General features: G+C 45.2%; 1 protein-coding gene and 1 pseudogene across 2 annotated transcripts; one reads left to right on the plus strand and one right to left on the minus strand.

Moving 5' to 3' along the window:
- Nucleotides 1–6,292: 6,292 nt before the first annotated feature.
- LOC147967139 (disease resistance protein RGA5-like) lies at nt 6,293–11,391 on the minus strand (annotated as a pseudogene). The gene is made up of 3 exons (XR_015609151.1): nt 10,497–11,391; nt 7,041–8,979; nt 6,293–6,815 (listed from the first exon to the last, which is right to left on the minus strand). The product of XR_015609151.1 is annotated as a disease resistance protein RGA5-like (transcript).
- Nucleotides 11,392–24,850: 13,459 nt separating this feature from the next.
- On the plus strand, nt 24,851–26,976 carry LOC147967140 (uncharacterized). The gene is made up of 6 exons (XM_087531054.1): nt 24,851–24,902; nt 25,011–25,312; nt 25,406–25,785; nt 25,875–25,945; nt 26,021–26,268; nt 26,833–26,976. The coding sequence occupies exons 1-6, from the start codon at nt 24,851–24,853 to the stop codon at nt 26,974–26,976; spliced, it is 1,197 nt and encodes a 398-aa protein (XP_087387180.1).
- Nucleotides 26,977–27,513: the final 537 nt, after the last annotated feature.

Consider the following 27,513-nt stretch of genomic DNA (forward strand, 5'->3'; position numbering starts at 1 on the left):
AAAGGTGTTGCGCTGCCTGCACAAAATTTAGTGTCATTTAGCTCAAAACAAATCATTAAATGCATGAAAAATAGCAAATGAAGGCATAAACGGTTAAAAGTTGATGGCGTCGCTTTGAATGGTGCATACTGAACGCAAAAAATATAAGAGCATTTAGATCATGATCTTATATTTCTTTTTTTGCATGGCAATACGTGTCATTTATATTATAAGGATCATAGTACAAGTCACGTACATACCGACCTGACAAAACTGAAAAGACAGCAGAACGCTAGCCTTTGCACACAGGAACACCAGCCAAGAAGTAAAATTACAAACAAGATTGAAGAATCCTCTAAGCTTGATACCAATGACCGTCACCTTCCTCTGGCACCACCATAGCAGCCACCAAAAGAGAAAATGACGGGTCACCTCCACACCCGAGCTCGACGCGGCTCCATCGCTGATATGTAACTTTGCGGACCTCCAAGGTGGCTCGCCAATAAAGGCGAAACCATTGCCGTTGAACGAATCAGACCGGGGCAACACCCCGGACACGCCATCGAACTCCATATCTGGCACCCCCCAACAAAGAAGTTGGAGGAGGAAACCATACCTGCCTGCCACGAACCACGAACCCAGATCCACCATCTTCCAGATGTCGTCGATGCAGACCACAATCTGCATCCACTCCTGGACTACCTCCCAAGCTCCACGCCGGCGCTGGAGCAAACGTTGTCGCAACAGCGGAGCCCGAGGACACAGGTCCACCACGAGGATGCCGCCGCTGCCGCACCATCCTCGCTTGAATAGTCTGGTTTTCAAATCCACCCCAAAAGCAGATCGCTTCGTTGGGAAAGGATCTGAAGATTTATTAGTCGGTGCCGCCATCGCCACAGCTGAAGCCATGACGATGAACAACCCAAAATCCTAAGAAACTAATGCCTAAATCAATCCACACGCGCGGATCCGGCGGCCCCCCTCACCACCGACGACCGAGGTCGTCAGCAGAGGGGAGCCGCCGGAGGACGGCGGCGAAGGAAGGCGGCCCTGGCGGCACAAGGCGAGATCGCCATTCTTTCTTCTCCTCGAAGAAAGAAAACTACTCCTGCCTGCAATTTGCATGATCTTATATTTCTTTACAGTCTAAATTGTCAATATGATCTCTTATACATCAAAAATACATTGATCATCAATGATCTTTTTGTGTACAATATGATTTGTCAATATGAGTCCTCACCAGTTTAGCAACTGGTGAAGACTCATATTGCGGCCACAAATTCTACACATAGAGTTCAATGAAGACCAAGTGCTTGTGATAGTTTGAGAAGTAACATATTTAAGGTGGTAAAAGCCTTGTTAGGGGAGCGAGGTGGGACTAAAAACATCTTACGTACCATAACCACATTAGTACCGGTTCGTGGTATGAACCGGCACTAAATGGTGATGGTGGGGCCATAGCCTGACCGCAGGCTGACACAGCCTCTTTAGTACCGGTTCGTGGCATGAACCGGTACTAAAGGTTCACCACGAACCGGTACTATTGATCGCCGCCACGAATCGGCACTAATGTACACATTAGTGCCGGCTCTAATTCAAACCGGCACTAATGTGCTTCACGTTTGACCTTTTTTCTACTAGTGATATTATGCAGATTGAAGATCGCCGAATTGAAGAAAAGACAAATCGGTGATATTGGGTTCATTAACACAAATCTCATAGATGCAGTTCAGGTTAAAGATCATGCCGCAGAAACCGAGGCCAACTTGCTACGATCATTCAAAATAAATGAACACAAAGATATAATACTCTTTCCTTACAACTTCAAGTGAGTGCTGTCTTGTGCATATTCGGTTTCCCTTATATATTAGTCCAGGTTATAGTAATGTAATTGATGAGTTATGCATGCGTGCGCAGTTTCCACTATATTCTCCTGGAGATTAGGCTTGAGCAGGGAGTAGTAACTGTCTTGGACTCGAGACGAAAAGATCCCCAAGAGTATGCGGACATGACTGAAATCCTCAAAAAGTAAGTTAAATCGATCATTATCCACCATATCAGCAAATTTGTTCATTTCCTGATATCAAGTAATTGTTTTCTTTTGTCTGGCAGGGTTTGGAGAAAATTCAGCACAAAATCCCCGGGACTCCCGAAGGAGCTGCAATTTAGATACCCGAAAGTAAGTACATATAGTACCATGTTCCGCGCGTCTCCTAGCTATTGATTCAAGCGCTAGTTTCATCAATACCATTTGGCATTCTTGCTTATTTGTTTGATTGACCTCTATTTCTTGTAAAGTGGTTGTGGCAGGAACAAGGGAATGATTTCTGTGGATACTACATCTGCGAGTCCATCCGCCACACAACCTGTGAGCGGGGCTACTCTGACAAACAATATGAAGTGCGTAAGAAATAATATTCATAATTTTTGTTTATTACCATCATTTGTGTTGATGTCCATTCATTCATATATATATGTATTGACCCCCTTCTTCAAATTAGATGTTTCGGCAGCGGGATGAACTCCTAAAACCAGATCGCATGCGAGCAATTCAAGAGGAATTGGCGGCATTCTTTCTTGACCACGTGATCGCTGAAGACGGAGAATACTATGTGGACCATGCGTCCATAATGTAGGAGATTATATTTGTAAGAGATAATTATTGTATATATGTAGCCGGTAGTGTCGGACGATAGATATATGAGAACTTGTTGTTCGACCAATCTCTCGGAGAAGGAGAGGTGGTCGATATCACTTCTTTCTGTATGCATATATGTTCATGACGATCTTCTGTTTCCTTCGTTTGCTTACTAGCTAGTTAGCGTGACTAGTCCTCTCTATACGTATGTATAGTACGTAGCATCGACCAAGCATGGACATAAGAGAGGACACTTCTCTCTATTAATTAGCTATCTAACACAATATATGAAATACCTAAATTAACCCCCCAAAACCCCTAAACCCCTTTTAAAAAAAACCAAAAACCCCAGCCACAGAAATGCTGACGCGTGAAGGTCTATTGGTCCCGGTTGGTGCCACCAACCGGGACCAAAGGCCCTCCTGCCTGGACTCGGCGCATAGGCCACGTGGAGGCCCATCTGTCCCGGTTCTGGTTTAAACCGAGACTAAAGGGTGAGGGTATTAGTAACGACCCTTTAGTCCCGGTTCAGAAACCGGGACTAAAGGCCCTTATGAACCGGGACAAAAGGCCGGTTTTCTAGTAGTGAATGTTAGAAGTATAAACGTGTTAATTAGGGATTAGAAGAGATAAAGATAGATTTGGTTTAAACCAACAACGACTTGCCTTGTACTTCAATTTTCTTCTCACATTGTACTCCTATATATACCCCATATATGAGGGTCAGATCAATACAACAGAAACATTAGCCAATTTATACATGGTATTAAAGCGGTTTGTCTAACGACAGCCCCGGGAAAATTAATCTCCTCTCCCCGGAGGCGCGGCATCCGATCATCAAAGATAGATCGGTTAATTAGATACATTAGATCCAATTAGATTTTCATAGGTTTCCGATTTTGAGCTTTCCAAAGTCCATCCACTAGATTCGATCCAGTTAGCTACCAAATAAATCCTGCTACCCAAAAAAAATTGGTGCTTCTACCGGCAGCCAATCCTACAAGACCTATCGACGTACGCGGCGGTGATCACCTGCGGATCGGGCTACACATCTCGTAGCTTTGGGCGGCTCCCTCGACTCCAGACACATGACGCCTTCGATCCGGAAGGCCGCGCCGGCCGCGGCACCCTCGCATCGTGAGCTAGCTTGGTAATTTGGCTAGTGATGGATGATCAAGGGGCTGTTTGGATTGTGATTATCATATATTTTCACATTATTTCTGCCACACTTGCCTAACTTGAGTTGCTCAAATTGTTAGCCACACTTTTGCTTGTCTAAGAGAATCTTGTCGCACTTTTTGTGTCTATGACATGTGAGGTTCATTTCTCATAAAAAATCTTACCTTAGGTGTGGCTAGAACTAAAAATTCATCTAACTTTATCAAACTTGTCTAAAATGAGATGTGATAAAGTGTGGCAAGATGTGGCTAGAAACCAAACAATCCCAAAGCCTTAGGCTAGCTAGCTTTGCACAGGCTGAGAGATCAAGGGCAACGGCGACCGCCTCCTCGCGTCCACCGGCGGAGGCCACACAGGAGGGCCGGCCACAAGCACGCGCGGCAGGAATCGCGCAAGCGCGATCCAGAAGATCGGCGACCGGCTCCTCCAACAGCCACCAGCAGCCTCCATTGTCAAAGGTCCATCAGCCATGCGAGGAGATGCATCCAGCTATACATAGACTCCGACACGTGCCTCCTCCTGTCGCGTATGTCCACATCTACTTCGACCGGCGAGACGGGAGCGGCACCCCGGCCGACGGGTCCGCCGCCCGCAGTCCCGCACAGGCCATCGACAACCGCCAGCTACACATCGATCTGGGCACTGACCGGGAGGGTCGGCCATGCGACTGAGCGACGCACCAGCCGCCGACCCGCGCCTGCATCCAGCGATCTACACCGACACGCGCCACATAATCGATCTGTACGACTACATCATGCTAAGAAAAAAAATTCATCGAGCACATCTACGAGAAGCATGACATGCACCGTCCACATGCCAGGCCGGTGTGGAGAGATGCAAGTCTTCATCGACTTCTTCGACGCGGCACGGCATTAACACATTGTCGCCGACGAGGGACGCCTTCAAGCGATATCATCATCGGCACGCCGCTGAAACGCCGTTGCCGACACTTCATCGCCAAGACCTTCATCAACGTGGTCTTCATCACCATCATCGTCAACACACCGCCGTCATCTCGTCCACAAGATGGACACCTAGCGTCATCTGACAGACTTTTTTGCAAGAGGCGACCTCAACGACGGTAATGACTGCCTCACGACAACGGCATCGACCGCATCATCCACGATGGCACGACTGCATCGACACGGCGTCACTATAGTGACGACCCTACATGGCCACACGGTTCTGGCAAAACCGATGTTTGCTCGATGGGCTTCCTCCGGTCTTGGCAAAACCGGTGGACTCATCACCGACGACACCCTCTGACATCCGCAAAGTGCATCGTCCACATCTGCATCTCCATCATAGAGCTTTTTTTTGCGCCTCCGGCTTTATGCGGTTTCATCATCCACGACGACCACACCATCGACCACGACTACGTCGACCACGGCTACATCACCATGATCGGCTACCTCGACATCGACATTAATGGTTTGGTCTACAGCAACTATCGGCAACATCTCCAGTCAACAACGTCCGCACCGTCACTAGCGTCCACGCCGCTCCCGCTGTGACTGCGGGAGGGAATAGAGGATAAGGCAGCTGGAGGGCACCAGAAGAGGACGCACACACCGCTCCAAGCGTCGGCCCATCAGAGATGCAGTTGATGACGGCACAACGGAGAAGACGACGGAACCGCAAGACTTTAAATTCAGTCGTAATCGTCCGCTTCACTAACGCTACGACCGAGGGAGAATGTTATAAGTATCAACGTGTTAGTTAGGGATTATAAGAGATAAAGATAGATTTGGTTTAAATCAACAATGACTTGCCTTGTACTCCAATCCTCTTCCCGCGTTGTACTCCTATATATACCTCATATGAGGGTCAGATCAATACAACAGAAACATTAGCCAATTTCTACAATTTACACAGTATTTGTGGTACCGTTTCACATATATTACTGTACTAGTGGGCAATGGTATCTCGTAAATAAAATCTCCGCTAGCACAGTATTTGTGCTACTGGAATTAAGAAACTTACAGAAATGTTTTAATCACAGCTTGGATGATTCAGAGAAGTGATTTTTATATTATTCCACATATTTTACTAGTACATGTGTACTAGGACATGTCAGAGTACTATTTTTAGAAAACAAGAAGAGTTTATATGGTAGGAGTATTTTTTTAGTCCAAGAACCTGTAAGTAGCAAACCCAATTAGCTAACTGATCCGTAGAACACAAGTGTACATAATAATGCAAAGAAGCAATGCCTTTACAAATACCAGCTGCATAATGCAGGATGACATGCATGCATGCACCTCATAAACATTATTTTGGAAGTAGCACTTGTATAGGTACGCAGGGAGCATTAAGAAGGGAAAAATCAAGGTTAAGATAGAATTGAGAAAGTACCTGAAGGATTCATCATCCGCCGAAACAAACGAAACGAATAAGAAGTTGGACACACCCATGGCAGAAAATGAGTGGCGTCTCAGAGACTTTCCAACAAGAAAGGTTAAGCTAGAACTTGCTATGACATACTTTGCCCATTGATTTCTGCAAGGAGCCCATGATTTTCAAAGTTCAACTTTCGGTGCGAAGATTCTGCGGAGTGCAGACACTTCTGCTTATATTTACAGAATCACAACCACCAAAGAAACGCATTACAAGCATGCGGATACACTAATTATTTGTGTAAAGCTTCATAAGCGATTACATTTTGCAACAGAAAGAGACAAATATACTTTTTGAGAGAAGTTTCTAGTCGAAAACTCTGAAAACTAATTACAGGACTTTTTATGAGGAGCAGGAGCCAGCAGCAACTGTCATGTTGGTGATGTTCTTGGCTTGTTTACCCAAATAGCATCGGCACAATAGATCTAGCTCCAAATTCCACTGCATGGATTAATTGTTGATGCCACAACAGAAGACCAGTAATATATATCAAACTGAACACCATCATAAATTGCAGCAGCATCTCGAGTCCATTCAACATTTCATCAATGTTCCGGTATGTTCAGGCAGTATCATGAATTCATGATACGCAGTCTGCTACTGAAGCAGCCCGAATTCAACACTGAAAATGAGTGGGACAGTTAGAATCTAACGGTGATAGCTGCATATATTAAGGTGAAAAAATTGTAAGCATAATACGTAGAACCCAAACTGTTGATTTTTTTCTATAAAACATTATGAGATGTTCAGTTCGAGATAGAGTCATTACTTGTATGTCCTAATAATGAACTTGTAACTAGTAAGCGATGTATGCATAATAAATCTAGAGAAGAAGTAAGATACGTACTTGTACACCTCAATGATTGGACAAAGGTGGTTATTAGGATGTGTGCTGACTTCTCTCTTCAGGGAAGCAATTATGGCATCAGCACTGACTCTGTCGCAACCAAACTCGCATCTGAAAGTAGCGAGGCTTGACAGGTTTCTTATCCCAAAATCAATAGCACCAGTACAGCAGCGAGTCTTATTTTCAACACCCCCGGAAAAATGAATTATCAGTTTTTCTAGCTTGGGCATACATCTTGGTGTAAACATGAGATCCATCCCATCTCCCAGCACCACGTAAGTAAACATCCTCAGGCATCGGAACCCAGCTTCACTTGTGATTGCCAGCCTTCTGACTTTACAAGAAGACCGATCTTCCATTCCTTCGAGACTCAGAGTAAGCAGAGAAGGTAAGGCTCCAAGGATGAAGATATCTTCCTGCCTGATTCTCTCCACTTCCAAGCTTAACTTCTGCAAGTTCATGAGTGATCCTACCCAATCCGGAACCTTTGGGAGGACCCACGATGAAGTCACAAGCTTTTGAAGGTTAATTGGGGGAGCAGTGCACCATGTATTCAATAGGACGCTATCATGATCATTCCACATAGTTAGAGATGTAAGGTTTTGTGTGCATAGTTCATTGAGAGAATAAGCAATAATTTCCTTGTTCTGTTCTGCATCATTCATATGGCAAAGGTTCAGCTTCCTCAGATTCTTTAGCTGCCCAAGCTCCTGCAGAAAGTTACATGACTGGTCAGCGCTCACCCATTTCAATGTTTCCAGTGCTTGCATCTTTGCAATCCCATCAGGAAATCTAACAAGTCTGCTAACAAGTAGATGTGCCAACTTTTCAAGATTGACAATACTTGCTGGTAAACTGGAGACCTCCGTGCGCCTAATGTCCAACACCTCTAAACACAGTAGATGCCCAATTTGTTCTGGAAGGTCGCGTACCCTTGTCCAGCTAATGTTGAGGTACCTTAGCTGAAAAGGACAGCCTACATCTGCAAGATGGTGGTTTTCCACTTGCCCGCATCTTCCAAAGTCCACAACGCGCAAATGTCTGAAATTCTTCATTGGGGATTTTTACTGTATCCCCAAACACATTAAGTGACCGGACATGAGACAGTATCAGGCTCGTCGGCATTTCAGAAATTCGTTCTCCTTCAACTTGCATGGAGAGTCGGCGTACTCTACTTTCTGTTCCTGTTGTTAAACTGGGGACACCAATGAAAGTAACAAAGTTCTCTTCAATGGACTTGGATATAATGAAGTCTAGAATTGTATCATGAACTCGGCAATTAAACACCTTATCATATTTGTCCAGCTTCACTGGTTGGATTAAACTCCTATTAACGAGCTCATTAAAACACCTCTCTCCTAACTCATATGTTGTATATCTACCATCTTTGTGAATAATTCCTTCTGCAATCCATTTCCATATAAGGGCTTTCTTCTCAATAACAGAATCTTCTGGAAATATACTTAGATACAGGAGACATGTTTTAAGATGAGGAGGAAGATCAAAGTAACTAAGTGACAATATCTTGATCATTCGTTCGACACTAGGATTCCTTTCTAGTGCACGACCAATTGAATCTTTCACTTCGTTCCACAGATGCTTTGTTCTTTCTTTGTTGGCCAACAAACCAGACATAGCAATGATCGCCAAAGGCAACCCATCACACTTTTTCAATATTTGGTTAGAAATGGTTTCGAGGGATAGCGGGCAATCTTCTTCAGAGTTAAATAATCTTCTGTGAAATAGTTGTCTTGAGTGTGACATATTAAGAGGCTTTATATTGTAAATATGACCACTGATTGATGAACGACATGAATATGCGACATCACGCATACGAGTGGTGGTGATTATTATGCTACCACAACTGGTCATGGGGAATGCGCACTTAAGAACATCCCATGTTTTAATGTCCCATATATCATCAATCACTATAAAATACCTGCACACGATTTTATGAGTGATATTAGTTATTATGGGATCTTAAAATGACTTCTACAACAAAAGGAGAAAAAGAAGGAACTTATGAGTTCACATTAAAAAGAGAGTGGTTTTTCTACACCCAGCTCGGTGCCTCCACCTAGGAAAACATTTCAAAAAATTCTGAAACTTTGTGAGAATGATCATCAACAAATGTTATGGGTGTTTGCAAAGTTTGGTGGTCAAATAACATTCCAGAAGCTCTATACAAAAAAGACAAAATCACTGAAAATTAGTCAAAATGTAAGTGCACTTTTTGAGCAGATTTTGTATTCTTTTTCTTTTTTGTATGGAGCTCCTCGAATGTTATTTGACCACCGAACTTTGCAAGCACTCATAACATTTGTTGATGATAATTCTCACAAAGTTTCAGATTTTTTTTTAAAAAATTTGCTAAGTTTTCTTGTGTGGGTGCACCGAAGGTGGGTGCAGCCACTACTTTTCATGTTAAATGGGGGATCTCTATGCAACTTAAACAGACCAGGCCATAATAGGCCAATAGAGCTGTATGTACACACTTAAATGGGTGCTTATTAAACAAAATAATGTTTTTTCTAGGTAGGTCATAAAAGAGCAATGCAGCTCTATGCATTGAGTAATACATATCTTGTAGCATAGATCATGCTTGGCAGGCAATAAACTCGTTAATATATTTCATGTAACTCGTTAGGTACACCAAACACTATTACACTCTGGATTTCAAAACTTTTACACTTTGATCCTTTCCTTATAGTGTGGGTTCAATCCATTCTTTATTTCATAGTTTTAAAAAGTGCTTTCAAAGCCGTCATTATAAAGATTAATTCCAGAAGGAAATCAAGCAGATTTTACATAATCTTACAAAGATTAATTTCAAAGGCGTCATTGTAATTTATAGAGTGGGCTACATCATAAAAGACTAATTGGTTCGTACCCTAGTGGTTAGCTAGGTGCATGTACCAAAAGGCTTGGGTTCACGTTCAAGGCAACGCAATACTTTTTTATATCTTCCCCCCATACACCGGTACTTTGGTTTGTGTCAAAAATATTGCCAGTTTGCAAATAGATTACTACAAGTCAGTTGGAGCACGTGGCGGCCACATAGCTGGGTTTTTTCCCCTTCCGAATCGGTTTTGGCTTTATTTGATCATATTAACGAGTTTATGGTCTAAATTGATCATTTTCCGAGTTGTTGGCCTAAAGTATGCAATCAGTTTGAGTTATGGGACTAGTGATGCATTTCACTCTATGCTAAATATATGCACTTACCGCTTTCACATGACTTCATTTTCCTCCATATGCAACAACCAAATTAATTAACTAGTCAAGTACATCGATAGAAGTGTTCACATATGTCTGACTATCAATTTTTATATTAAAAACATAAAGTATGATTATGAAACTATTTGATGAAAAAATTAGTTACTAGTATAATTTTTATTTCATAAATAGTAATAAATTTGTATGGATGCCAGGCAAATTAAACAAATAAAACAGTACCTTTTGTGCGCTAGGTAATCGTTAATCTTGCTGATTAGTTGTTGTATGCTCCCTGCTTCAGTGTGAGCATAAACTTGACAACTAAGTTCGCTGAGGATGATTCTCAAGATATTCATCATGTCTGGATTTCGTGATAGTGATACGAAAGCCTTGCACTTGAATTTCTCTTTGATCTCTTGATATACTTGATTTGCAAGAGTCGTCTTGCCCATTCCTCCAGATCCGACGATGGATAACATCTTCAGTTGTTGTTCCGTTGATGTGCGTCCATCCTCTTCGGTCAATAGTTTCATTAGTTCGGACTTTGGTTCATCAATTCCGACGAGCTTTGATGCATGCTCAAAGATAGCTAGAGCTCTAGGGTCAACGACCTCAATTTTGTTGTTGGAGAAGTTGATGGTCTTGAGGAGAGCCTGAGGAGTCTTGTACCTTTCATTCCGACTGCTCACCAGAATGATTTGCCTCTTCAGATCTTGTATATCAAAGCCAATCTGGCGCCGATCCTTCACTTTCCCCAATTTTCTGAGTGAGTTCTTGATTTTCTCTATGAAGCCATCTGGCTTAGTGTTTTTATCGTCAACACATTGCATGAAGTCGTTGATAGAGTCATCCATGTCATAGGATAGCTCCCGCACTGCTGTCATCCATACCTTATCTTGTTCATCAGGTTCCTCCTCCTCCGACATCTTGAGGAGAAACGCATGCATGGCGGTGAGCTCATCCGTGACGAACCTGATCTCGCCTCGCACTTCCTTGAGATGCTTGTACTCGTCACCCAGCAAAGCGGCCAGCTTCCTCATGACGGGTTTCAGGGCGCCCGTCGCTGCACTCACTAGAGCTGCCTCCATGGTTGCGCCAAGAGCTCGCTAAGGCTATTAGTTTTGTGTGTATTGATGAGAAAGAAGTCTAGGCTGAATGAATGACTCCCCACTCCATCCATATAGCCTTTTGCTTCGTCATTCTAATTAAACAAAGAACCCACTTGCTTCTGCTTCGTCATTCTTGTTAAACAAGTAACCCACTTGCTTCCCAAGACTTATGACCATGTTCATCCACACTATTAGCTGAGAGGCAACATCCACGTTTGTTCCAATGATTTTTAAGTTAACTTAGATGCTAACTGCCCCACGCTCCTAGCTGAAAGACCTAGTGATGTACTGGCCCTATGCTCATTATTTTAAGCTAATTCAAGTCCCGCTCTAACAAGTTAGCCCCAGTGATCAATAATTGCAAGCGTTGTCTTAGCTAGTGCTCACCATAATTTTAGTTTTAACTGGCAAGGTGGCTTTCGCAAATGCGATGGCATCAAGCAATTATTTTTTCCTACTCCTATTATCCTTTCATTGCATAATAGACAACATTATAGGCATCAATACATACTTGAAGGTGTAACATTGACCATTATTTTTCATATAAACCTATGATTATGATGCTAATATATCACATAATAATATTGATAATACTTGTGGGCTGATACAAATTGAACGTTGTTTGAAAGACTGGCCACGTAGAACTCACAAAGTAGCACTAGGGAAAGAGGTGTCTGAATATCTCATATCATGAGTACAAAAGTTACACTTCTTGCTTCCTTGCCAATTGCTGCGGTCAATATCTTGTTTGGATAGCACAAATCCCCGTCAAAAATACCATATGAAAATGTTTACTTTGAGTGAAGTCTTCAACTTCCATATTTTCATGTTATTAGCCAATGGGACATCTGAATGCATAAGCGCACGATACAAGTAGTTCACCTTCTAGGTTGCATTTGTTGTCACAGTAAGCCTCTTCGATTTGCTCCCTCGATTGGAATGAAGGTGTGCCTAAGCATGGGGCAGTGGCGTGGGGATTCGCCGGAGAAAAACTTCGGCGCGGGGGGCCTAGAGGGATGGCCGGGGCGGCGGATGACCAGCGGTGGGGGTGGTTCCCGGGAGGGCGGGGCGGCGAGGCGGCGCGGGAGCACCGCCGGCTGCGGGCGGCGGGGGCCGGCGGTTCGGCCGGTGGTGGCTGGCGGCTCAAGGGCTGGAGGTTGAAGAAACAATCTGGGCCTTTGATTTCGAATCCAATGGCCCAGAAATCGACCGACCTCAACTAAAAAAGTCAGCTGACTGATTTCTAGCCATTCCCAAAATTTTATGCAGGCTATGTGTTGTATACGACACAAGTTTGTTTTAGATTCACTGGTCGGGTTAACGGCGCACGGTACCGATGGTCTTTTTTGTTGGTTCCCATTTTGTTTCTTCTCTTGGGGTTTTCTTTTTGGACGGTACAACCGGCTGGTCAGAATTGTACGCATATGCACCAACCGGCTAGCCCCAGTAACATGCCTCTTTCCTTTCGTACACCGACTAGAAACCAATGTACCATACAACTAACGGTGCACGCCAGAGTAGAAACCAAACATACTGCTGCGTGGCTAGCCTCATTAGGCAGAATACTTCAACTGTCCAGGAACATGCCAGGCACAAAAAATTTCAGGCATGGATCTAGGGTGCAAACCAAACTAGCCCATCCTCTGGTTAATTGCGTCATTATGTTAGTAGGTTGTAACTAAATAACCAATACCAATACCAATTTACTGAATTCCAATGATCGCCACGTTTCGTCCCATGTTGCTTCCAGAAAAAGTTCTCTCGACTAGAGATAGTTAATAGCTAATCAAACTTTTATGCTAATTGACCTGGAAGAGGGGTTCATGCCTATCCTTGCCTTGCATCTATAATTAAGTTCAAAAGGTATTGAAATGTGCAGCCACGCGTGTAGAGACCCAATGCCATTTTGCCAACATGCATGAGGTATACAGCGCAATGCTACTACCTTTGATTAGTTAACCAAGGCAAAGGTTGTCACAATGTTTTTGTTTGTTTTGAGGTGGTTATCACAATGTTCTTTTTTGTTTGGATATGCAGATGCTTACTTCCAAGGCTGCAAATTAGTATCATGCTTTGCTCTTGATATGGTAGAACAAATTGTGGAATTTATTGCGGAGCAAAATAAGATTGAGTACGTAAGCAATACAAATGATACCCTTGTTGTCGACAAATGGAAGAAGCCAACTGTAGTTGCTTGGTTATTTCTTAGCTCTACATATGAATGCCAACTGAAGCTAGCTAGCTAGCTAGCTAGCTATTGGGTGTCGGCTTAGGTAGAACGTTAACATCCAGATCTATAGAAAATTGAAACATATATGGGCAAGGCAGTGGCGATTATTGGTCGTATTAGGCGGAGTTTCCCTGGCAAAGTCTACACCTGCCCACTTGACCGTGGATATTGTCGTATCCTATGTAAAACTGACCCACCCACACGCTGTCATCGACTATATATACTTTCTGTCCTTCAATGATATCATGCCGAAGAATAAAATGATGTCTTCGGATGCTGCATTTCCATTTCCAACATCACCAAGATATATCACTGGACAATCCGAATGGCATTCCAGTGTGGTCAAAGGCAGAGAACAATTACAATTCACGTGCTAAGCTTTCTCATAATGGCAGTGCTTGCATCTCAGTAACAATAAAGACAGAAATGTACGAAACACGCAACAGTCCTCGTAGAAATAACAGCTAAAGGTAAATCTTTGTAATGCCTTTTAGATGCAGAAACGAATTGTAAGAGGAAACTTAGGAACATCTATTCCAGACTGCTACTGAACAAAATGCGAAAAGTAGATCTTTGTAAGCGCGGACGGATGCATGAATTACATTTTCCAACGAAAAAAGAGAAAATATACTTTTTGCGGAAGTATGTAGCTAAAAACTCTGAAAATTAACCCGAGAACCGGATGAGGAGGAGCAGCAGCAACTCTCATATTGGTGATGCTCCTGGTTTTTGGCTTTGTCTACCTAAAAGGCATATACCGAGGGAAACAACAGAAAACCCGGTTATGTATGTCCAACACCTGTCATGCAGTGCAGCAGCATCTCTTCAGCCCATTCAACAAGAGAGTGTTGGTGTGTGTCCAAATGTGCCATCAAGAGAACGAGCTGGTAGCAAGTTTGATGCCCAAATCAGTCGGCGTCAACTTCATCCAGGAAGCAGAGAGCGTCTCCATTCCAACAGCACCTAGATTTATCACTGAAAGAAGTAAAATAACAATCGGAGTGACATGCAAATGTGTACACAGAGAGAGCTCCATGACAGTTTGTTAGAGTTAAACTTATTGGTGTGTCATTGAGTTGAACAAGTGCGTAAGTGTGAAGGGTACAACTGTGTGGTGTGCCAAGTGCAGCGGCCTGCAACATGCACATGTTTCTGTCCCAGAGAATTGAAGCAGCTGGGTGCGATGGTTCAGTGTTTAAGTTCAGTGTTGTATAGTTTCGGTCTCCTCTGTTTTCAGTTACTCTGCTTCTGCTTCTTCTCTGAAACTCTGAAGCGGGCATCACTGTTTGTGTGTGTCCACATAAGACAGAGGGCGTGAGAGGCCTGCACAGTTCGCATGTTCATGACCTTTCACGCAATGGCCGTAGCCAATTAAAAAAGCAACAGTGCTTGCATCTCAGCAACAATAAGCACCCACTGCAGAACGATGAACGGACACATCGATCTCCAAAACAACAACAAACTTTTGAGAGTCTCCAAAACGCCAGCAAAAAACGCATCATCAACTCAACTCAACGGTACATCTCTAGAAAAAGGATATGGAGAGTCTCCAAAACGCCAGCAAGAAACCAAGAACAAGGATCTCTAGGAGAAACAACAACCAATACAAACACTACAAAAATATAGCAACTTTATCATTTCTGACAACATGCATTATTGTGGTCCAACTGTAACAGTGGCGCAAAAAGCTTGCTTTGTTGAATTTGTCTCGAATATTTCGAGAACTAAGTGAACACACTTCTATTGTAGCTGATTACAGACAGTTTGCAAAGTGCAAATTATTATGGCCGTGATGAACCTACTCAGCGAAAGACAACAACAAACTCCATAGACAACACGCCAGGATGGACACGTCAGTTCTTTAACCTCTCGCAGATTGCCACACAAGAAGATGCCTGTGGACAGGAATCTGTAACATCTTACTCAATGACGTACACAGAAATCTCAATAATTTCCTTTGTAAGGCAAAGATTATACATCGGTTCTTTAAACGACTGCATGGGATTAGTACCTGAAGTGGCAGCGTGCCTAGGGCCTAGTTAGCATCCAACATGCAACTTTGCTGGTATAATTCTTATAACCTAGAAGACTCTCCGGTAATATCCAACAAAACACAATCATGAAGAGCAGCGGCATCTTGAGCTCATTCAACAAGAGAGACAAGCGTGTCTATTCAGCATCATCCAGGGCACTGAAATACTCAGCCTGCTACCGAAGCATCCGGAGCGTAGCACTGCAAGTGATTTGGAAAGTTAGAATCTACTGTGATAGCAAGCATATATTACAGTGCAAAATGCTATAAGCATAACAGGTAGTTGAGAAAATGGCAAGACTTTGTGAGCTGCTCTGTTCAAGAAAGGGTAATTAGTAGCTAGTAAGCACTCTGAACTTATATATAGATGTAAAATATGAGGAAGAAGAAGAAGTAACTTACAGATCCTTTATTCACAACCGAATTGCGGTATCTTCCAAGATTAGATTGAGTTGTTTGTTGGGATGTGTGCCGACTACTCTTCCCAGCAAAGCCTTTACGATGTCAGTAGTGCTTCTTGTTGGAAATATGAGCAATTTACCAAATGATTTTATTAACAGAAATACTAGATAAAGTATGACTAATATAACAGTGATAAAGCAAGTCATGCGATTTGACAAAGAGAAGGTAAATAGCAACTTCACATATGAACTGTTACTAAACACATCTAGATCAGACAGTATAACAAGTTGCATATATGAAGTAGAACCTAACGCATTTAGGGCAGAAACTAGAGCAAAGAACTGTGGCAGGACATCTAACAGAAAGAGCATAAATACGTACGGGACAGCAGCAGCAGAAGCACTAGACTTGGGGTCGACGTCCTCTCCAGCCATGTCGTCGATGTCGGGGAAGAAGTCGTCGTCGGGGAAGTAGTCGTCGGAGTCCGTGATGAAGGAGTCAGTAGTCGCGCGGAGCGCTCCCCAAAAACCTTATCACCCTTCTCCCGTACAGGACTCAAAGAGGTGCGGTTTCGGAGGCCTACTGTCCCGACCTGCGGTGCACGCCGCAAGCCGGGATGGGGAAGATCGTAGCAGCAGCGCGGTGCTCAGGAACTTGTGGCGAGAGGAGGAAGAGATTCTGGTGCATCTCTCTGAGAGGAGCGACCTCCCTTTTATAGGTGCAAGAGAAGGAGGTGAGAGGCTGCGCCCGGAGCTGAAGGGAACGCGGGAGATGAAACGAACAGTCAGCAGCCGAAGGGTGCAGCGTTCGTATTCAATGTCCACTACAGCAAAACTTTCCAGCTCCCAAGTGACCTTTCGTATACCCATAGTGCGTGGCAAAAATTTAGATATCGGCTCGGCTCATTCCCGCGCGGCGCGGCGTGACGAGGCGTGGCGTGGCGAGGCGGGCGGCGGAGGAGGAGCGCACGTGGATATCCCTCTTGTTCTCATGCTCGTACAAGTGGGGAAAGAACCTCCCTTATAAGGAGGTCCAACTCCCACTAAACTAGCAATGTGGGACTAAACTTTAGTAGTATCCCTTGCCTTGCACAAATGGGCTAAGTGGGCCTCTAGGATTTATTACGAATTTCTGAAATAGTTATTGGGCTGCCCAAAATAGACTAAATTCCAGCAATCCCCCACCAGATCCCAGAGGCACACAGAAATTTGCCTTTGGTTCCAAAACACTGTTTTATATACCGGTACTGCAGTGGAGATTGTTAAGTTGAACTTCCACCTAGAACTCTATGCTACACTAGTAAGCAACTTGAACAGTGGACTGGGCCTTGAACTGCAAGTTTTCTGCGAATCTAGCTTCACATAAAGCCTTGACCGATACGTGGCTACCGTGGGTCTTCCCTGTTGGGTAACGTAGTAATTTCAAAAAATTTCCTACGCACACGCAAGATCATGGTGATGCATTGCAACGAGAGGGGAGAGTGTGATCTACGTACCCTTGTAGATCGACAACGGAAGCGTTTGGTTGATGTAGTCGTACGTCTCCACGGCCCGACCGATCAAGCACCGAAACTACGGCACCTTCGAGTTTTAGCACACGTTCAGCTCGATGACGATCCCCGGACTCCAATCCAGCAAAGTGTCGGGGAAGAGTTCCGTCAGCACGACGGCGTGGTGACGATCTTGATGTACTACTGTCGCAGGGCTTCGCCTAAGCACCACTACAATATTATCGAGGACTATGGTGGCAGGGGGCGCCGCACACGGCTAAGAATATGATCACGTGGATCAACTTGTGTTCCTCTGGGGTGCCCCTGCCTCCGTATATAAAGGATCAAGGGGGGGGGCGGCCTAGGAGAGGCGCGCCAGGAGGAGTCCTACTCCCTCTGGGAGTAGGATTCCCCCCCAATCCTAGTTGGAATAGGATTCGTGGAGGGGGGAAAAGAGAGAGGGGGGCCGGCCCCCTCTCCTTGTCCTATTTGGACCAAGGGAGGGGAGGGGCGCGCGGCCCATCTTAGGCTGCCCCTTCTCTTTTTCACTAAGGCCCACTAAGGCCCATATAGCTCCCGGGGGTTCCGGTAACCTCCCGGTACTCCGGTAAAATCCCGATTTCACCCGGAACACTTCCAATATCCAAACATAGGCTTCCAATATATCAATCTTTATGTCTCGACCATTTCGAGACTCCTCGTCATGTCCGTGATCACATCCGGGACTCCGAACAACCTTCGGTACATCAAAACGTATAAACTCATAATATAACTGTCATCGAAACCTTAAGCGTGCGGACCCTACGGGTTCGAGAACAATGTAGACATGACCGAGACATGTCTCCGGTCAATAACCAAGAGCAGGACCTGGATGCCCATATTGGCTCCTACATATTCTACGAAGATCTTTATCGGTCAGACCGCATAACAACATACGTTGTTCCCTTTGTCATCGGTATGTTACTTGCCCGAGATTCGATCGTCGGTATCCAATACCTAGTTCAATCTCGTTACCGGAAGTCTCTTTACTCGTTCCGTAATACATCATCTCGCAACTAACTCATTAGTTACATTGCTTGCAAGGCTTAAGTGATGTGCATTACCGAGAGGGCCCAGAGATACCTCTCCGACGATCGGAGTGACAAATCCTAATCTCGAAATACGTCAACCCAACATGTACCTTTGGAGACACCTGTAGAGCACCTTTATAATCACCCAGTTACATTGTGACGTTTGGTAGCACACAAAGTGTTCCTCCGGCACACGGGAGTTACATAATCTCATAGTCATAGGAACATGTATAAGTCATGAAGAAAGCAATAGCAACATACTAAACGATCGGGTGCTAAGCTAATGGAATGGGCCATGTCAATCAGATCATTCAACTAATGATGTGATCCCGTTTAATCAAATGACAACTCTTTGTCTATGGTTAGGAAACAAAACCATCTTTGATTAACGAGCTAGTCAAGTAGAGGCATACTAGTGACACTTAGTTTGTCTATGTTTTCACACATGTATTATGTTTCCAGTTAATACAATTCTAGCATGGATAATAAACTTTTATCATGATATAAGGAAATAAATAATAACTTTATTATTGCCTCTAGGGCATATTTCCTTCGGTCTCCCACTTGCACTAGAGTCAATAATCTAGATTACACAGTAATGATTCTAACACCCATGGAGCTTTGGTGCTGATCATGTTTTGCTCATGGAAGAGGCTTAGTCAACGGGTCTGCTATATTCAGCTCCTATGTATCTTGCAAATCTCTATGTCTCCCACTTGGACTAGATCCCGGATGGAATTGAAGCGTCTCTTGATGTGTTTGGTCCTCTTGTGAAATTTGGATTCCTTTGCCAAGGCAATTGCACCAGTATTGTCACAAAAGATTTTCATTGGACCCGATGCACTAGGTATGACACCTAGATCGGATATGAACTCCTTCATCCAGACTCCTTCGTTTGCTGCTTCCGAAGAAGCTATGTACTCCGCTTCACATGTAGATCCCGCCACGACGCTTTGTTTAGAACTGCACCAACTGACAGCTCCACCGTTTAATGTAAACACGTATCTGGTTTGCGATTTAGAATCGTCCGGATCAGTGTCAAAGCTTGCATCAACGTAACCGTTTACGATGAGCTCTTTGTCACCTCCATATACGAGAAACATATCCTTAGTTCTTTTCAGGTATTTCAGGATGTTCTTGACCGCTATCCAGTGATCCACTCCTGGATTACTTTGGTACCTCCCTGCTAAACTTATAGCAAGGCACACATCAGGTCTGGTACACAGCATTGCATACATGATAGAGCCTATGGCTGAAGCATAGGGAACACCTTTCATTTTCTCTCTATCTTCTGCAATGGTCGGGCATTGAGTCTGACTCAACTTCACACCTTGTAACACAGGCAAGAACCCTTTCTTTGCTTGATCCATTTTGAACTTCTTCAAAATCTTGTCAAGGTATGTGCTTTGTGAAAGTCCAATTAAGCGTCTTGATCTACCTCTATAGATCTTTATGCCTAATATGTAAGCAGCTTCACCGAGGTCTTTCATTGAAAAACTCTTATTCAAGTATCCCTTTATGCTATCCAGAAATTCTATATCATTTCCAATCAGTAATATGTCATCCACATATAATATCAGAAATGCTACAGAGCTCCCACTCACTTTCTTGTAAATACAGGCTTCTCCGAAAGTCTGTATAAAACCAAATGCTTTGATCACACTATCAAAGTGTTTATTCCAACTCCGAGAGGCTTGCACCAGTCCATAAATGGATCGCTGGAGCTTGCACACTTTGTTAGCTCCCTCTGGATCGACAAAACCTTCCGGTTGCATCATATACAACTCTTCTTCCAGAAATCCATTCAGGAATGCAGTTTTGACATCCATCTGCCAAATTTCATAATCATAAAATGCGGCAATTGCTAACATGATTCGGACAGACTTAAGCATCGCTACGGGTGAGAAGGTCTCATTGTAGTCAACCCCTTGAACTTGTCGAAAACCTTTTGCGACAAGTCAAGCTTTGTAGACAGTAATATTACCGTCAGCGTCAGTCTTCTTCTTGAAGATCTATTTATTCTCAATTGCTTGACGATCATCGGGCAAGTCAACCAAAGTCCATACTTTGTTCTCATACATGGATCCCATCTCAGATTTCATGGCTTCAAGCCATTTTGCGGAATCTGGGCTCACCATCGCTTCTTCATAGTTCGTAGGTTCATCATGATCTAGCAGCATGATTTCCAGAACAGGATTACCGTACCACTCTGGCGCGGATCTTACTCTGGTTGATCTACGAGGTTCAGTAGTATATTGTTCTGAAGTTTCATGATCATTATCATTAGCTTCCTCACTAATTGGTGTAGGTGTCGCAGAAACAGGTTTCTGTGATGTACTACTTTCCAATAAGGGAGCAGGTACAGTTACCTCGTCAAGTTCTACTTTCCTCCCACTCACTTCTTTCGAGAGAAACTCCTTCTCTAGAAAGGATCCATTCTTGGCAACGAATGTCTTGCCTTCGAATCTGTGATAGAAGGTGTACCCAACAGTCTCCTTTGGGTATCCTATGAAGACACATTTCTCCGATTTGGGTTCGAGCTTATCAGGTTGAAGCTTTTTCACATAAGCATCGCAGCCCCAAATTTTAAGAAATGACAACTTTGGTTTCTTGCCAAACCATAGTTCATAAGGCGTCGTCTCAACGGATTTTGATGGTGCCCTATTTAACGTGAATGCGGCCGTCTCTAAAGCATAACCCCAAAACAATAGCGGTAAATCAGTAAGAGACATCATAGATCGTACCATATCTATATGTATGATTTCCAACAAATCTGTTGCTCTCTCCATAGTGCTAGAGAACGGTGTTTTAGTCATCTTGCCCATGAGGCACGGTTCGCAAGTACCAAGTGATTCATAATCAAGTGGTTCCAAAAACCCATCAGTATGGAGTTTCTTCATGCGCTTTATACCGATATGACCTAAACGGCAGTGCCACAAATAAGTTGCACTATTATTATCAACTCTGCATCTTTTGGCTTCAACATTATGAATATGTGTGTTACTACTATCGAGATTCATCAAAAATAGACCACTCTTTAAAGGTGCATGACCATAAAAGATATTACTCATATAAATAGAACAACCATTATTCTCTGATTTAAATGAATAACCGTCTCGCATTAAACAAGATCCAGATATAATGTTCATGCTCAACGCTGGCACCAAATAACAATTATTTAGGTCTAATATTAATCCCGAAGGTAGATGTAGAGGTAGCGTGCCGACCGCGATCACATTGACTTTGGAACCGTTTCCCACGCGCATCGTCACCTCGTCCTTTGCCAGTGTTCGCTTAATCCGTAGTCCCTGTTTCGAGTTGCAAATATTAGCAACAGAACCAGTATCAAATACCCAGGTGCTACTGTGAGCTCTAGTAAGGTACACATCAATAACATGTATATCACATATACCTTTGTTCACCTTGCCATCCTTCTTATCCGCCAAATACTTGGGGCAGTTCCGCTTCCAGTGACCAGTCTGCTTGCAGTAGAAGCACTCAGTTTCAGGCTTAGGTCCAGACTTGGGTTTCTTCTCTTGAGCAGCAACTTGCTTGCTGTTCTTCTTGAAGTTCCCCTTCTTCCATTTGCCATTTTTTTTGAAACTAGTGGTCTTGTTGACCATCAACACTTGATGCTCCTTTTTGATTTCTACCTCCGCAGCTTTCAGCATTGCGAAGAGCTCGGGAATAGTCTTATTCATCCCTTGCATATTATAGTTCATCACGAAGCTCTTGTAGCTTGGTGGCAGTGATTGGAGAATTTTGTCAATGACGCAATCATCTGGAAGATTAACTCCCATCTGAATCAAGTGATTATTATACCCAGACATTTTGAGTATATGCTCATTGACAGAACTGTTCTCCTCCATCTTGCAGCTATAGAACTTATTGGAGACTTCATATCTCTCAATTCGGGCATTTGCTTGAAATATTAACTTCAACTCCTGGAACATCTCATATGCTCCATGACGTTCAAAACATCGTTGAAGTCCCGATTCTAAGCCGTAAAGCATGGCACACTGAACTATCGACTAGTCATCAGCTTTGCTCTGCCAGACGTTCATAACATCTGGTGTTGCTCCAGCAGCAGGCCTGGCACCCAGCGGTGCTTCCAGGACGTAATTCTTATGTGCAGCAATGAGGATAATCCTCAAGTTACGGACCCAGTCCGTGTAATTGCTACCATCATCTTTCAACTTTGCTTCCTCAAGAAACGCATTAAAATTCAATGGAACAACAACACGGGCCATCTATCTACAATCAAACATACATAAGCAAGATACTATCAGGTACTAAGTTCATGATAAATTTAAGTTCAATTAATCATATTACTTAAGAACTCCCACTTAGATAGACATCCCTCTAATCTTCTAAGTGATCACGTGATCCAAATCAACTAAACCATAACCGATCATCACGTGAGATGGAGTAGTTTCAATGGTGAACATCACTATGTTGATCATATCTACTATATGATTCACGCTCGACCTTTCGATCTCAGTGTTCCGAGGCCATATCTGCATATGCTAGGCTCGTCAAGTTTAACCTGAGTATTCTGCGTGTGCAAAACTGGCTTGCACCCGTTGTAGATGGACGTAGAGCTTATCACACCCGATCATCACGTGGTGTCTGGGCACTGTCGTGGTTCTAACTCTGACAGTGATGTAGGGGGGTATGTATGGAGAGGCTAGATCTCAGCTATGGAGAAGTTGTAAACACACCAGGATGTACGAGTTCAGGCCCTTCGCGAAGGAAGTAACAGCCCTACGTCTCGGAGCCCGGAGGCGGTCGATTGGATTATGTGTGTATGAATTCCAGGGGTCGAAACCTTGCTACTGAGGAGGGGGGTGGCTTATATAGAGTTCGCCAGACCCCTCCGGCCCTGAGTAATGCAGAGTTAAAATACATTAAGACTGGGCGTTACTGGTAATGTCCCTAATAAAGTGCTATGATGACCATAAAGACTACTTAATGGTCGACCGTTTGCTTGCGGGGTGACTTTAGATCTCCTGTCAGTCGAGTGGTTGGCTTCGTGGTCGAGTGGTAGCTTCCTAGTCGAGTGTTTTGAATCCGTCGAGTGGGATACCTTCAAGTCGATTGAAAGGTGACTTCTTCTAGGGATGTCCTTGGGTAGGGCTCTTAGGACAGGTCCATGCCCCTACCCTAGGTACATAGCTTCATCATTAGCCCCCGAATGGATCGAGGTTCAAGTGGGGAAGGAGTTGGGGGTCCTCCCGTCCGGTCCTTAGCGTTCTATGAATGTCTTGTACTGGATCAATCGTCACGGATGACGTTGTCGACTTCTTTCGGTCACCTTGATCAATTCTTGGTCTCTCGTCGAGTGAATTTCCTTACTTGTGAAATACCAAGTGCCGGCACAAGCGGGATCTTCTGTTCGATGGGTTGTTCCACAGCTCGCGGATTTCGCGGGATTTGAATTTCGGGAAGCGAGCGGGACAGGGGCGGCCACAATAATCGGATGGGATAGGATGGAAGCTCCTCGATCCCCGCGCCACCTTTTTCGCCACGTACCGCACGCGCGCCTGTTGTGGGATTTGACGGGATCGCCTGGGCCTACTGGTCAGCCACTCGGAAGCGGCTCCTTATAAGTTGCCGGCTCGGGGCTCCCCAACAGTGTGCTCTCGCCTTTCCTCCTCCTCCCGCAAGGTCTTCTGCCACCTCCGCTCTCACCCTATCGCCGTAGGTCCGTTCGAGCCTCGCCGGCGACGATGGTGAAGGACAAGACGTCGGCTTTGGAGCGCGCAAAAAAGGCGGCGGTGCAGGGGAAGGGGAAGAGGTCTGCTCGGGGCGGATCTTCCTCGAGGACTGCTCTGCCCAGGGATTGGATCCAAGGCGACTGGATGCCGTCGGTGATTCGGCAGGAAGATCTTGACGACATGGTCGAGGGGGAGTCATTCCCCATGAAGCTGCGCGTCTCCCGGGGAGAGAAGTCGAACCCCAACCTCGTGACGGTGAGTGCGTCCTCCTTGCCACCCATATCGATCGCGGATTTTCTCTACCTCCTCATCCTTTTTTTCGGAGCTTTTTGAACTTCTTCGGAGCGCAGCTCCACCATTTCACTCCCAATTCCATCGTGTATCTTGCGGCCTTCGTTTCCTTGTGCGAAAGTTTCTTGGGTTGCCGCCCTCATTGGGGACTCTTTAAACACATCTTCACTTGCCGTTCCCAATCGGTAAAGAAAGCCAAGTCGAGTGACGAACGGACGCAAGTGATCTAGCTGTGCGGGGGCCTGGCGATCCAGATGAGGGGAAAAAGTTCTTTTCCGTCCATCACTTTTCCCGAGTCGGTCCGTGGTTGGCAGTCGACCTGGTTTTATTGCCGAGACCAGGTGACCCCAGGGCAGTCGACTGGTCTTCCCCCTTTCTCTCTGGACCGAGCTAAAAAACCCGCTTCTCTGAAAGTGCTGCCGGAGGAAAAGGCGCAAGTTAAGGTGCTGGTCGGTCGAGTGGTTCAGCTTGTCCGAGAGGGCGTGACGGGCATGGACTTGCTGGAGGTCTTCCTTCGGAGGCGCATCCAACCGCTTCAGGCTCGTGACCACCCTATGTGGCTGTACTCGGGTCTCGACGACACCACTCGGATTCATCCAGAGGAGGTCACTGACGAGATGCTGGAAGGGTGGCTGTCGAGCATCACAGGGAACAAAGACAACCCCCGAGGAGCCAGGAGGGTTCCCCCGCTTGACAGTACATTCGACGTGGACCAGGTCTGACCTTGTGTTCTCGAATGAGATCTTGCTTTCTTCCTTTGCTCTCTTTGAATCAGTCGACTGACTTTCGACTTGTCTGCTGTTCTCCAGGCAACTATAGAGATGTACTCGACACCCAATGGAGCACAGGAGCAGGCCGAAGAAGGGGAGGCGAGCGGAGGCGAAAGTGGAGACGAACAAGGAGAGTGGGAATCTGACGGTGAAGGAGAGGGAGACGACGACGTCGACTCCAGCGAAGAGGAGGAGGAGGAGGAAGCTGAACCTCCCCGCTCGGAAAGGCGATCCAAGCTTACACACGACCCTGCGTGGGAACGTGGTAAGGCGACTGCTCCCGTTGGGCAGTCGTCGAAGCGCCCTCGGACCTCTACTCCAGCACTGACTGAAAAAGCTCCCAAGCACCCCCGCGCGGCGCCGTCTAAGCCAGCCAAGGCTCTGCCCAAGATGAGGATGACTGTCCCCACCATTTCTGGGTAATGATAGAACTTGTTCTCCTTTGTCGACCGTGGACGGATCCTTGGTCGATCCACTGAGCCGACCGACTGTCTTTCAAAATTTGCAGTGCTGCTACTTCTGAGATCTCCGCCAAGGACGATGATCAAGAGATGGAAGATGCTGTTACTTCCAACCCTGGTATGATTACTGATGTTCTGCCTTGAATCGACTGACGATTTCTTATAACTCTGGTCGATTGAATTTTTCTCGTAGCTCCTCCTCATGTTATTAACCTTCCTGACGACGAAGACGAAGCGCCGCTGAGAGTGAGGCGGAACAGGAAAGCGTTGGCTGGCGAGACCCCACCATCCACTCCGGCGCCTGAGGCCGTAGCTCGAGACGGTGGCGATACCACCCGGGCTTCTGTGACTTTCGCCGATCCTCTGACGAGTGTGCGGCCCTCGACGACGACCGTAAATCCGCCTTCGCTCTTCGCCACACACCACATCCCTGAGGACCAAGTGGGTGTAGCTAAGGAAGCTATACGCCAGGCAGGCATCATGATGGAGTAGGTCAAGGTGGTTCGAGAAGCCAGCCAAGCGGCTTATGACGCGAGTTCAGCTCTTCAGAGTAACGTCCAGGTCAGTCGATTCACTGCTTGTTCTGTTAGGGTATGCTTTCTGAAGAATCTCTTTTCCGAAGATCTTTAGATCTGTACACCCACTGGGTGTTTCTGTTAAGTTTTTTGGTCGAGTGGGGGCATGCTGAGTGCACCCACTGGGTGTAGTCCCCGAGACTACGGTGGACTGCTGGCAGTCGACTATAGTCTTTATATTGTGTTGCTGTAGGTTTACTTCTTCACTCGGTCTGGCCAGGCCATGTCGAATGAAACTGTATCCGGTCGACTGCGGGCAGTCGATTTTTTTTCAAAACCAGTGGGGGCACGCTGAGTGCACCCACTGGGTGTAGTCCCCGAGACTACTGTTGAATGTTTTTGATTCAGCTGTAGTCTTAGAAACGCCATCATTGTCTCTTGGTTACTCGGAAGCAACTTATCTTGGACCTCTGTCGACTGATTTTTGCAGAAATCATGTGAACTTGTGGCTCTCTACACTGAGTTGGAGAACAAACAGATCCAGCTCAACCTTGACTTGAAGCTCGCTCAACAGAACCTGCAGAAGGCGCGAGACGAAGCAAAAGGTATGGCTGGTGAGGTTTCTCATTCTTGACGAGTGACTTTCCTTTCTTGCCCGTTCTTGATGTTGAGTTCACTCATCATTCTGTAGATAAACTGGAGGAAGCTCTGAAGAAGAAGTATCAAGATCTTGCCGAAGCACAGAAGGAGGCCTTGAGCAAAACGAAGCTTGCAGAAGAGAAACTGGCTTCGGTCGGAACTCTTGAGCAGGAGAACTCCAGACTGAAAACTGCTCTCGAGACAGCTAATCAAGAGGTCAGCCGACTGAAGTACGACAAGATGGTTCTGCACGACCAGGCGGGTGAGCTGGCGGGGAAGGTAAACGATCTGGAGGTTTATCTCGGTGGACTCGCCAAGAAGCTGTTCATCATGCTCGAAGGTAATTACTCCGACCCGGCTGTCTTGCAGTTACCAAGCCCGCATAAGGCCACTGTCTTATTCTTGAATCGTGTTTGCAGAATTCTGCCAGAGCTTCGAAGAGGAAACCAGTCGAGTGGAGCCAGGCTTGGATCCCGCCAATTCTCTCATGAAGGACGAGGCTGCTATGAACGTGCTCCGACTGGAGTCTCGT

The sequence above is a fragment of the Triticum urartu genome, chromosome 6A, assembly GCF_056163025.1.
Source record: "Triticum urartu cultivar PI428250 chromosome 6A, HENAU_Tu73, whole genome shotgun sequence".
In the NCBI taxonomy this organism is placed as follows: domain Eukaryota; kingdom Viridiplantae; phylum Streptophyta; class Magnoliopsida; order Poales; family Poaceae; genus Triticum; species Triticum urartu.

Excerpts from the sequence above, each read along its gene's own strand:
- LOC147967140 (XM_087531054.1), top strand. The coding sequence starts at position 24,851 with ATGAGGGGAAAAAGTTCTTTTCCGTCCATCACTTTTCCCGAGTCGGTC. Across the intron at positions 25,786-25,874 it reads ACTGTCCCCACCATTTCTGG|TGCTGCTACTTCTGAGATCT; the intron begins GTAATGATAGAA and ends CAAAATTTGCAG. Across the intron at positions 26,269-26,832 it reads ACCACATCCCTGAGGACCAA|AAATCATGTGAACTTGTGGC; the intron begins GTGGGTGTAGCT and ends TGATTTTTGCAG.